Genomic DNA, 13,363 nt, shown 5'->3' with positions numbered 1-13,363 from the left:
TTATCATAACAAAAGATGTACAAAACATACACAGATAAATAAATACGGTCAGTTTCCATTGTTATAGGAACACCATCTACTCGCTTGTGTTCCATCATACGGAAGGTGTTACCAATTACTCTGTTGTTGCTTACACAAAGAATTGAGAAAAGGTACAATAAAATCGTATGAAGGAAGAATTATATTCCTGGGTTCTAAAGGATAAGTGATACCAGGTTTATAAAGTAAAAGGTCTATCAAAGCCACAGCCTATATATTAGGAGACCGTGCCATAGCTGTTACAGCAGGGCCTCCTGGGTTTCCCTGCCTGGTTCTGCCACTGACTTGTTCTGTGGCCACTTAAACTCACTGTGCCAAAGTTTATCCATCTGTTAAATGGTTGTAAAAATACCTACCTTGAAGGGGTATGTCCTCAGATGGAAGGTGCTAAGAACATGCTAAATATTGTTACAGGGTGTGAACTCTAAGGACAGACCAGCTTCAGAAATTTATTTACGGTCTCCCACACTTTTACCTAGGTATTTCAGTGGCGGCTGCAAGGGTGACATTCAGAAGTGTCCATGGTAACCCTGAGGGTACAGTCCACCATAAGAATAATTGTGTTTTCTTTCTTCCTGCTACTTACTCATGTTGGCCTTCACTGTGAGGCTCACTGCTGGGGTTGGCAAAGGCATCTCTAGCTTCATGCTCGTCCTCTTAGTTTTAGTTTCTCCTGTTGCCACTTCCTGTTCTGCGCTGTGTCCATCATTGGGAGGTAAGAGCTATCATATGAGATTGGTCCATCTAATTACTGGATTAGATCATTGGCCCATTTTGTCCAATATCCTGCCTCTGCAGCACAGGATCAGATCATCAGTCCGCCTGATTAGGACTTGTCTACAAAACCGTTGCTTTCACAACAAGGCGAACACCCTATTTCCCAGCACATTAGTGGGCACTACTATGGACATTCCTGAAGTCCAAACTGCAGGGCAGTGTAGATGAAGCCCTAGACTCAAGCCTTGCAGCTTCTGAGCACACACTGTGCTGGAAACATCCATTAATTACATGTTGAATTTAATCATCCGTCAGACCAACTTTCTGTTTTCTATAAATATCTTTGGGCAGTCCTCCAAGAATTCCCTCACTTGTTCGTCTTCACAGGAGGCTTGGCCTTCTGATGTAGGGATTGAAATGTACATGGTGGAGTGGAGACATTTGGTAGATCTAGTTCCTTATCAAGTACAAGGAAACAAGTGGAGTGAGAGGTAACCCAGAATCTAACGTCCTCATCAGTATTTGTTAAAGGCCTGATTGAGCTCCCATTGAAATCAGTGGAAAGATCCCCACTTCAGTGCTTGTTGGAACAGGCCATAACTGCCTGGCAGCATGCTTAGTGCTGTGCAAGAGGGAACGGAAAGATGCAGCCCCTGCCCAGAAGCAGAGCTGACAGTCTAAACAGGTGGGCGACACCAAATGCGCCAGGAGACCTGGTGGATGGTTCTGTCTTAAAGAGACTCTTAAAAAAAAAATAGTTGGCAGCTGTGATGGATCCCACAGACCCCAGCCCGAGCCAGGGCGGAAAGGAGTAATGGACTGAACCGGATCCAAGTATTTAGACCAGACCCACCATGCAGACACTGTCCAAGGTATCGATCCTGGAAAGTGGGGCCCCGCTAGCTGTAACTAAGAATGAAGGAAGAACAGGAAACAGAGGAAGGAAGCAGAGGTGACCCAGGGTTTCCAAAACAGACAGAGAGTGCAGACATGAGAGTAGGAGAAGGCACAAAGGAAGAGATGAGACAGGATTCGCTGGCAGAGCGAAGGTGGGCAAGCGGGGAGTGTTAAGAAACAAGAGCAGAGATTGAGGTGGACAGAGTGATGCAGAGCCTGGAAGGTGACCCCAGTTTCTCTTATCCCTCCCTACAACTAATCCTCAGCTTCCCCAGCGTTCTAGAGAACATTTCTTTAATCCTCATCTCCTGCCCCATTACGAGCTGCCCTGCTGCACAGTGGAAGGGTTTCCTCTTTTCTCTACCTTCTCTTGAAGGCTCAAGAGAGAACCTTCTCCCTTTTTCCTCCTCCTTTCACCAAGACATGCCCTGTGCCATGTGTTTGCCCCATGCACAGATCATTAACTTTCTCAGAAGGTCTGTTGTTCCATTCGCTGTTTTTATCCTTCTCACAGTGTCGATCATTCTCAAAGATCCCCCCACCCCCATCTACACAAAAGATTTGTCTGCAGTTCAGTAGCTAAAAATTTTGTTGTTTTTTTTTTTTGGGGGGGGGGGAGAAAAAGAAGAAAGAAACCCATTAGGCCATCTCTTGGCATTTATGGCACTACACGGGGGCGGGGAAGGGGGCAGCTCATATGAATTAATCTACATTATTTTACTCCATGAGAAGGCAACGTCTGTCAATCCAGCCACCCACCCCTCTTGATTTTTTTCCTGGAATCCTTCATCTGTTGCTTTCAGTAAAAAAACAAAAACCCCTCAAAGCTGTGTTGCCTTAGTGCAGTGCTGTGACACAACTCCCAGCAAATAACTCCCAGATTAGGCTGAAGCCAGTTGCTAAGTAGCCAGAGGAACCCTGTGCTTTTGTTTAAATTGCAGAGGAAAAGTTAATGGGTTTGGGTGAAAATGTCAGGTTACCAGCTGCTAAAGTGAGAGTTGACAAAATTAGATGAACTGGGTGTTCCAGAAGCCAAAGTGTAACTTTTTCCATGAGCCGGTTCACAGGAAGGGCGGTTCATTCTCATGAAAGGCAGCCTCTTGGGATTGAGACAGTTTACGGAACAGGACAGATATTTAAAACGAGCAGGGTTGTATCTCACGAGAGTAGGGTCCCACTGAAAAAGGCTGCCTGCCTGTAGGGAATGCAGAGGAGGTTGGAGGTACCTACAGCAGCCACGGTGCAACCTCAGAGCTGTTCTAGAGAAGACTTCCAGGCACTGAAGAGTCTATGTGGACACTAACTGAGGGCCAGATGTTGGGAGGTGCTCAGCATGCTCAGCTCCTATTGACTTCTCTGGGAGTCGAGGATGCTTACCGCCTCCTCAGATCAGGCCTTGACAGCTCAGTCTCAGCCAGCATTTCACCTCCACAGTGGGCTCTTCCAAGCATTTCCCAGGGGCTAGGTCTCAGACCCTCAGGGTGGGTGTGTCATCAGGATGAGGGGAGCTATACTGCATTTGTCTCTCCTCTAGTAACTGCCCCTCACTTTGGGGTCCACTCCAACACATTCATAACTTGAGTTTCCAGTCATGGGGATTATGGACCTGCGCAGGACAAGTGTAGAGCCCTGCAGCAGGACTAGAATCCTATGGGTCTTGCAGGATCCATGGCCATAATAGCAGGAGCCGAATTAAAAGGTTAGTCCTGTGGGGGGCTCTAAAAGAGACCCTTTGCTGTCTCCAGCAGAGTATGCTGTTTGAAAGAAGTTTAAGTGATTCCAGAGGAGAAGCCAAACTGCACCAGCACTGTCAGGGAGAGGATCCCATACTACCAGTGAAGTCACATGGACGCTGGCGCTGTTAATTAGTCCAATCAGAGGCTCACCTCTGCGCCAACCAGGGACAACATTCCCAAGTAAATGGGCAGGGACCCAGCAGTCTGACAGATTTGCTCTCGTTTCCTATAATCCATCAGGACAGTTGTAATGTGGGTCACTCTTGTCAGTTCCTGGGGCTGAGCTCTCCAAGCCCTGAAGCATGGATGTCTCAGTGGCAGGACCATTCCTGTGAAGCCTGCTCCTTGCAATGGTCAACCAGAGCCCAAGTTTGGTGAGCTTCAGGGCTCCGGGTAAGACTTCTCTCTCTGGGCAAATCTGTAATCACTCTCCAGACCATCAGCACAGCAGAGGATGAGGGTTCTTCTTAGGCTAAGTCTGCACCGTGTACCTTACTGTGCTGTTGCAGCTGTGTCGCTGTAAGGTCTCCCATGTAGCTGCTCTCCTGCCAGCAAAATAAAACCACCCTCCAATGAGTGGTAGTAGCTTTGTAAGCAGGAGAGGGTCTCCCACCAACAAAGCACTGTCCATTCCAGTGCTTTTCATCAGTAAAACTTGGGAGGTATTTTTTCACACCCCTACTTGACAAAAGTTTTACTGACAAAAGTTGGGTGTAGACATAGCCTTAGACTGTTCATTTTGTGAGATCTCAGCTAGGGGAAGGAAAGGAAAAGCAATCACCCTGCTAAAATAATCTATGGAATTAGGCTCAGTCAGCAAATGAGTAGAGGAGATGCTCCTGAGTTGGATACTGATGGCAGATTCTCTCCTGCACTTGGGCCAGCTAAGCAGGGGGCATCAGATAGCTAAATTACAGCTCCCTGATTCTCTGGCCCAGCCCTGGCAAAAAATAGAGCAGCCTAGGGGCCACTCTAACTTGTGCCTGCTGGCTATGCTCCTTTAAGGATCACCCACCAACTAGGGATTGCTGTAGTGTGTATCCTAGCCATTCCATCCCTGCCCCAATGCATCTCGTGCTAAAGGTGGTGGGGAGGGAGGCTGGCTCTACATCCACTGGGGGCCCCCCCCCTCCGTCCCCCACATGGACGGTATACAGAACAGGGGTGATGGTTTCCAGTCCCTTTGTGCCACCTGAGCCTGTCACAAAGACCAGATTGGGGCAGAGAATCAATCTCTGAGCCTTCTAATGCTCAGATGTGGTGTCTGTGTAAGCACAGTAAGGAGGGAGTTTAGACTAACCTGTGTGCTTGTTGGAATTAGTACAGGGTGCAATGGGCACATTTTAAAACACTTCATCGGTTAGAATAACTATCTTTGTAATTTACTGACTTTACGAGGGGTGCGTCAGCTGCCAAAGATTTAATTGTGCTTTGGTGTCCAATGAACTGTTACCATAGGAGGCTGCTGTGCGGGGTTAAGAGGGGGGCGTTATTTTTGAATGGTCTCGTACTAAGGCAATCCACCAACTGCTTTTTGTAGGACCCATCATTACACATAGGCAACCTTCACCCTGGCATTACCCCCCTAATCATGGCCTGGTGCAGAAAGGAGAGGCGGCCAAGGGTGTAAAAAAGCAAGCCTGCTCCTACACAGAGCCCACAGCGACGGTTCCTGCCCCACAGGGCTGGGTGCAGCTCCCTGCTGAGAGCGTGGCAACCTGGCACACACAATTGCAGTGTCATCCAGTTTGGCCCGGCTTCCCTTTCGTCATGGAGGGGCAGCCGTGCAAAACCTGAGTGGCGTAGCAACCTCATTTACTAGGTGTCAATGACCAGAGTGGGGAGCCATGCCCAGCCCCGCAGGGCAGGAGCTATCGGTGTGGGGTGAGAGCAGGGCAGGCTTGCCTTTGAACACCATCGCCCCCCATTGGGGTCTTCCCTCCGCACCGAGCTAGGAGAAGTGTATGTTTGCTTTGGGCCAGGGCCCGGTGATTGGTTAATCCAGCCCTGGATGTGGCAACCCATCTAGAACCTTCCTGCGACCCACTGGGAGGTCAGGACCCACCGGGGGGTCAGGACCCACCATGAGAAACGCTGCCGTAGAGAAGAAAAATTAGGCTTCCTTCAGCCAACCTACAAATAAATTATGATGATTTTTTTTTAAACAACATCAGACTTTAGAGGAATCAGCGGCTGTGCCAGGGATCCACCTATAATCAAAATTCGCTGGCAAAGATTGAGCTGGTAAAGCCTGCGTAGGCTGCCAAAGCTCGTTTCTCTGTATACAGCATACAAATATTTACTGTAGATATGCCTGATGCAGTAACTACCTATTCCTAGCTACCAGACCCTGTGCTGATTAATCCAGTGCCTCGTTTTCAGCACTCTCCTCACTCCAGATTTTTCATGCTGACTCTCTGCTCTTAGCCAGCCTGCAAGAGAAGGATAAAAATTTGCAAGTGAAATGCTGGGGTATGTGGTTTTTTTGGGTTTGGGGGTTTTTTTGTTGGTTTTTTGGCCTACTGGCACTTTATCTCATAGTTTAAACTAAGAAAAACTTTGCCCAATCAGGAGCTCAAGGCCCATACATAGTGAGCACATAGTGTGCAGATTGAAGTTACCTTCGTCTTTAATACAGAGGGGTGGCCCATGGATACTACAGGCCCCAACAGGCAATGCTCCAGCTTAAGCAGAGCAGCCTTCATTGGGCTCAAGACAGCACGCCTTGTCGAGACCCATCATCTTTGCAAGCACCATCTCCGCATACACACTTAACACCAACACAGAGCTCCTCATCTTAGTAGTGCTTTACAAGCAGGAGCTAATCAGTACCTTCAACCCTCCTACAAGACAGATAAACATCTTTATCCCCATTTTGCAGATGGGGAAACTGAGGGAAAGAGAGGTAAAGTGACTCATGGCAGGGCCACTCAGCACCAGAGATATTACTGGTACTCAGGAATTGCTTATATCAATATCAGCTTTGTAATAAAGCAGAATGAAAAACTGCCTATGGGGGAAAAAGGCTGCCACCTTTGAGTGGTAGGAGACCAGGGCAGAGCATGAGTAAGCGCAGAAAGGAGCTCCCCTGGGCAAAGTCCATTGACTGATGCTGCTTGTTTGCCTGCCCCCAGTGTTTTTGGCTCATGAACATTTTTCAGTGGTGTAAGAGAGGAGTTTGGAGTAGCCCAGTTTCCAGTTGCACAAGAGGTGATGGCCCCTGGCTGCTAACTGGGGTTATCATTCTAGGGCAGGGGTAGTCAATAGGCAGACTGCGGGCCAAATCTGGACCACCAGGCACTTTTGAATGGACCTCAAAATCTATTTATTTATTATTATATTATTATTTTCTCTGGAGTCTGGACCTTGACCAAGAAATTTGGACCTTGACAAAAAATAAATTGACTGCCCAGATCTAGGGTGAAGTGGCACAGGAGCCCACTGAGGGTGGGAAATGGTTAGCCTAAACAATAGACGGAAACAGACTCATCATACATGAAGGGCTCTGCCTTGTATTTTCGGAACAGACTGTTGCTGACAATGATTTCCCCCCCTCCAATAGGTTGAATCTTACACCTCAGACCCCCTGGTCTACCATGGGGGCATGAAGATCTCCTTTGTCATCCAGCTGATGAATGCCGTTGCCAAAATAGAGCGATCCCTGCCTAAATTGACTCTACCAATCTTGGTGCTACATGGTTTGCCCGACAAGCTCTGCGACATCAAAGGTTCCTACTTACTGATGGACACCGTGCAGAGTCAGGACAAAACACTTAAGGTCACCTTGCTTCTTGTATTTGAAGGGTGTAATGTTGTGCATATCAACCTCTGCTTTGCTCAGTGTAGGCTTAAGGATTTGACTGAGTCACTGTCAGAGCAGGTGTCAGGTGCTGTTGACAAGAGTGCAGAGCATGGGAAAGTGTCCGATTCTGGGAGGTGCTGAACACCCAAAGGAGTTGAAAGAACTTGGCACATTCCAGGATTGGGCCCCCGACCAGGTAACCCAGTGCCCCCAAACTCTGCGACCGGTCAGGCTGCTTTCACGCCAAGCCCACCTCACTGCATAAAGGTATAGCAAGAAAGTTCCAAAAGCAGCTGAACAAAAGCCATTCCACATCTGCTCATTTGGAGAGAGCACACAGCTGATTAACCAATTGTTAGCACATGAATGAACTTGAAAGGGAGACGGGGAGACCAAGCAAAAGCTTTTGTTGTCAGAAAAATAACTATCTATCTCAGGCATCAAAAGAGTGAAATTACACCCAGGGTTGTGGGAACGCCTCCCATTGCGTTTACATGCCAAGGGTGTGATTAATATTTCCTGCCTCTCATTGGGTTGAAAGCTTGATATGCTGCAGTTGGCTCACTGGATACATGGACTGGGAAGGCGGGTGTGAGACCCTGAGGGAACGGTTGTATCCACTGCTTAAGTGCATGAAAGCAGCCCTCGCAAGAGACTTGTGCTTCTCAGCATACACACTGTATAGGGATTAAAATAAAAGAGTGACAATGGGTCTGCATGGCTTTGATTCCCTTACTAGAGGGCAGTAGGCAAAGGAATGTTCTGCCTGGATACGGCGGGTCTAAGTTTGATAACATCAATACCATCTCCAGAGTCTGCACTATTAAACTCCACTTGCAGCAGAGGGTATGGAGCAGCAGGGGGCACTCAAAGAGAGTGACTGGAGCAGGGGGACAGGAGCCTGGCTCTCCCCTCTCTCAGATGGGTGCCCTAACACTGGACAATAGAGTTATTCTAACTGTCTCTCTCTGGCCCAATGACTGTTTAAGTATTTATCCACAATGGAACAATCATTGGGTCAGAGAAAGAGGGAAGTGAGGGAAATGACTCTGAGGTCCAGTGGTTAGGTCGCCTCCTAGGAGGTGGGAGACTCAGGATCCAGTGCTCAGAGGCCGCCTACGGGGTCAGGTCCTGCATGCAACTCAGACGGCCAAACATCTGCCTTCCCCACAATTCATGAATTGCTCCAGGGCTCAGGCAGGAACTAGGTGTCCGGATGAGAGTGAGACAGCAGTGCAAATGCCCAGAGGCCAAAACCGAAGTACAAAGGGAACTTGTACCTAGAAACTTAAGCACCAAACGAGTTTAGGTGTCTAAATACTTTAGTGGCTCTGGGCCCTGGAGCCTGGTTTTTCAAAGGTGATGAGCTCTCCCAACTCCAGCTGAAGTCAGTCAGTGCTTCACGTGCTCAGCATTGCTGTAGAAAGGTGTCTTAAATCAGGAACCCAAAATCAGAGGCCATTTTTGAACATGCAATCATATGGCACATTCTCCTGTTGGTGAGTCTCCCCCACATGGGGAGGGGAATGGAAAGAACTACAGGAGAAGGAATTGAGATTGCAATACCGCAGACCTGTGCGGAGACGACAGGTGTGAAACCTGAGAACTCCTGTTAACTCCCTTGCTGAAACTGACTAGACCTCAAGTTGGTGGCATCCCTTCATATTCATAATTCACCATATCTAAGAAATACAGGAAGACCGACGAGACGTGTGCAGGGCATGTCAGGATTGTGGGCACTGGCGAATGGGACCTAAGGGCTGCTTTGTTCTTTGGGGTTTTGTCTGAACCTGTGTTCTCTCTCTGATTGCAGGTGTATGACGAGGCCTATCATGCTCTCCATAAAGAGCTGCCTGAGGTCAGCACTGCTGTGTTTAAGGAAATACTAACATGGATTGGTCAGAAGGTCTCAGCAGCTGGAGAACCCAGCCACACTTAAGCCACCTTGTTACCTTCCCAATGGTCTTCTGGGGATGGAAGTTTTTGTTTGTTTGGGTTTTTTTAAAAAAAGTCTCTCTGGAAAAGATTTAACTTAGAGGGACTCCTAGGATACTTTGCTATGAATAGCCATTCCTATTACATAGGAGGGAGACTCCGCTCAGTCATTTAAAGAGGCCATTGCCCTAAAGCAGGAAAGGGGGTTATGGCAGTGGAAGAAGTCACTGAAAAAACTTTCCAGATTGGTTATTGTACTACAAGGCTCCTGTTTGCAAAAGCCCCCCCCCACCCCATGTTCTTTGTTTTCTCTGGAATTCCTGATGTGCCAAGGCTGTTTTTATTCTGCAATAATCTTTGGAATGTTCAATAGTTCTGCATCTTTCATTTCATTCCGTTTCTACTCCTGCGGAGTACGGTCCCCTTCCCTGCTCCCACAGTTGCAGAACATACTGTATAAGAAGTCTTTACCCTTGAGAAGGGAACACTAGAGAGAGTTAGCAAAAAGAGCTTGGGGATGGGGAGAGAGGAATAATTCCATACTTGAAGGTGAAAAGCTAATTTTCTAGGTCAAACCAATCTGAAGCAACCTCTTTTAGCACGAGGCCTGAAGGGTGGGGACCTACCCTACCAGATTGCACTCTAGAAAGACATGTTGTTTAACCGCTGTTTAATTTCCAGCACCAGAGCAGAGTTCACAGAGGAGAAGGACTAATGTAGAATAAGATACTTAAAACCTACTAAGCACACACAAACTGTGTGACTTCCAGATACCAAACCCTCTCCCCTCTGCAAGATGAGCTACTCTGTGCTACTGATACTTAAGATGTAAAGTCAAAATTTTATTTAAGAGGAAATATTAATATACTATATGGTGTGTATCTTGGCGGCTCAAAGAGCTGTCACTGAGGAAGGGAGCAGAGTCTGAAGAAGGAGCTAACTGTCCTCACCCCTGCACTGTCGTAGCCATGGCAAGATTGTCCCACCATGGTCCATTCCTTTCATAACTACTCTACAGCAATCATTTGGCCTTTTCCCCTCATCAGCTGGAGATGGCCAGAAATGCTAGTCAAGCTCAGAACATCTAGTGAAGGGAAGGGCATTGAGATGGCTGACATGTACCCTCACAGTCTACTTATTTACTAAGAGCCTTATAATGTTATTAGGTTTCCCTGCAAGCTCTTCCCATTCTGTGAAATGGCCATTTCTTGGGTGGATTCTCCTAGACTTAGCAGCTGTGTCTTAGCTGGGTGGCAATGAAGGGTCACACTTGCTCCTGAGAGTTAGGTGGGCAGTTAAAAGCATATCATAGAGCAGACTAGGTAGCCAAACATCTGTATCTGAATATTGGGGCTACATAGAACAAGCTGTACAGAAGGATACTGATGAATTACCACAAAGACAGCTGCCACCAGAAAGTTCGTAAATCCAGCAGATTCCGATACTGGTGGGAAGCTACAGATCCAAATGCCAGAGCTCACTGGTCTTTCATACCAGCAAGGCTAGAGGAAGACTTCTAGGAGAACTTTCAACGTGAAAACTCACTCACATGGCAAGTGAGCTTGCATCAACCTGTTTGCCTTTCCTCTGGTAGTTGTGTTACAGGGAAATCAACTGCCAGAACTGTACTGTTATACCACTGTGGTTATGCCGGTATAAACTCCCTGTGTGGACATACAAGTATCCACACAGTTATAGCAGTGGACACTCTTAAATCAGTTATACTGGTATAATTATACCAGGATAGTTTTGCCAGGCAATGTCCCATGCAGACATGCCCTTAGTAATAGGCCTCTGCCCACATGCAAGAGAGAGTTTAGCTTTTTCCTCCCACTCTCTTAGGCGTTCCAACAATAAGTCCATCCAAGTTTCTGCAGAGGGTGCGGGAAGCATTTCATCACAGGGAAAAGCAAGTATCCTCCATGGTTTCCATTGTAGAGGGGGCATGTGTCTTATACAGGTATTGTACAGCAGCTGGAGCTATTGCAGGTCCTTACTGCTCCCTTTCCAACTCTGCCCTGGAGGAGAGTAGGGCAGTATTCCCATCATGACAGTTTGGTGCTGTTTCAGTGGCTTGTAAGGCAATGTACCACTATTACACCAATATTTCACTTCCCCTTGAAGCCCATTTTGGCAGGACACAGGAAAGGTAACCTTGTGCAATAACAACAAGCATCAGAGACTGACTTTCACGAGCTCAGACCTGTTCTCTAATAAGGGTTTGAGAAGTTAATGGAAGTCATCCTTGTGCTTGCAACTGTGTAGTGCATCTAATCAGAAATGCTGTTCTTTACAGATTGGCTCTGGCATTTGTACAGCTCTAGCTTCCTGGCTGCAATCTGAGAAATCATTATAGATCTCAGCAGTTCAGCTCAACTTGAATTTAAAACCCTGTTCCAACCAATCAACTGCTACCACCAACACCTGGAAACCCCCTACAATGGCTTTTGGGTATCAACACAAGGTGAAGCTCAGGCATCGCATGCTCAAGAGTGTCCAGTGAGCTGGCTTGTGGCAACATTTTTCTCCTACAGGTCGGTCGTTCCCCCCACACACACACACTAACCGTGAGCTGGGAAGAGATGGTGAGCATGGAGACATTACAGTGGTGGGAGACCCTGCCTAACTCTTATGCCTTGAGCATGCATTAGGGTAGGTGTAATCATACAGTGATATGTGCTAGGGTGACATAGGGAGTACTAGAAATATTTTATAAATAAAAAGAGGTGATTAGAAGATATGATTTTGAAAAGCACCTAATGTTGTTCTGAGTCTGCTCCCATTGACTTAAATTGGAACAGAATTAGTTGAGTACTGAGCTCTTTTGGGGGGAGGGAGGGGAGAATCCTAAATGAACAAGCATTTGAAAGAAAGAACTAACCCTACAGTGTTATGGTCGCAGCCCTGCTGCTCCCTAGAACCTGTATGTGGCCATAGGAAGTCCTGGGGTCAGTGCCTTTGATCAGTTCTGTTCTTTAGCCTGAGAGAGAGCTGCTTTCTTCCTGAGCTTGGAAGCAATATGTAAGAAGAAAATGAGGATGATAAAAAGAAAACCTGTCCTTTTGTCCAGCTAAGCTCAGCAAGGTCACACAGGCAGGGGAAGCTGTGTTTGAAAATAAAGTGTTCAGATGACATTTGGCAAAGCTGACATTTGCTGCTGCTCTCAGACAATTTTCTGAAGCACTGTCTTTTGGGAAACTGGGCCTCAAGAAGACCTAGCTGAGAAATTGAGGGCCAGTTTCTAACAGACTTGAATAGAGCTCAAATCTCACTGTTTAACATAGAAACAGAGCCAGACCCTCAGGTAGTGTAAATCAGTGTTTTTTCAGTATAGACTTCAAGATACAGGTGTAAATTAACATAGCTCTAGTGAGGTCACTTGTGCTATACTGATTGACAGCAGTTGGGGATCCACCTCACATTTAAACTCTTACTGCTATAGTTGATCCATTGCCACAGGTCCAAACTGGCTTAAACTGGCACATTTAGTCTCCACCATGTCCTAGTGGAAATCCCTTCTTGAGCAATTTCATTAGCAGCAGGAAGATCTGCCACCAGCAGAAATGTAATTAAAACCTTTATTTTCAAATATCATGGACACTTTATGGGGAGCACTGCTGGCCTTATGAACTTCCAGATTGCTCTGCTGAGACAAATGGGGATAGTTTCCCTCTGAGTATAGAATGCATTTATGACAGAGCAATAGTAGTCTGTAACTACTGTATATGCAGTATCACTACAAGTACCAAGCATAGCATCAAAAGACCATCCTCATAATGTGTAATCCACACAGTTTTCTATTTAGCCTGCTCTTTTTATATTGGTCACCCTAGCACACTGTCAGCATAAACCTGTAGAGATCACTTATTTTTCCAAGTAATTTCTGAGCCCGTCATTCCATTGTGCTCCAGTTGAATATAATATATACACATGTGCATACATGTATTTTCAGTGGGAAAAGTGTGTACAAGTTTAGGATTCTTTAAAGGAATACAATGTATATTGCAACTAATAATAAAGTTATGTTTTCTGAATGTGGTGTCTTTGGGAGCATTATTTGCTGCTGTCATCAGATTATAGCGAAAGAACAGTAGAAAAAAGGGGGGGTTATTAAAACACTTCAGGTTTTTTGTGGGGGGCAGGGAACAGCTGAGCCACAGATATTGCTGAACTGCAATCTCTAGTGTAGCAATGTAGCAGGTGCAACCTTACCATGTGTCACCTTGTCCTAAACCTG

The 13,363-nt window shown here is 46.6% G+C and overlaps 1 protein-coding gene across 4 annotated transcripts in view; it reads left to right on the top strand.

The window, feature by feature from the left end:
• Positions 1–13,160, top strand: part of MGLL (monoglyceride lipase) — an 85,610-nt gene extending 72,450 nt beyond the window's left edge. For all 4 annotated transcript variants that reach the window (XM_048858744.2, XM_048858740.2, XM_048858739.2 and 1 more), the window contains exons 7-8: positions 6,952–7,167; positions 9,005–13,160. In XM_048858744.2, the coding sequence (XP_048714701.1) occupies positions 6,952–7,167; positions 9,005–9,130 (342 nt within the window). In that variant the 3' untranslated portion in view covers positions 9,131–13,160. The remainder of the gene's footprint in view (positions 1–6,951; positions 7,168–9,004) is intronic.
• The last annotated feature ends 203 nt before the right edge of the window (positions 13,161–13,363 follow it).

Source organism: Caretta caretta, chromosome 7, assembly GCF_965140235.1.
Source record: "Caretta caretta isolate rCarCar2 chromosome 7, rCarCar1.hap1, whole genome shotgun sequence".
Classification (NCBI taxonomy): Eukaryota; Metazoa; Chordata; order Testudines; family Cheloniidae; genus Caretta; species Caretta caretta.
Note: the sequence above shows the minus strand (reverse complement) of the source record. Positions and strands in the feature narration are given on the sequence as shown.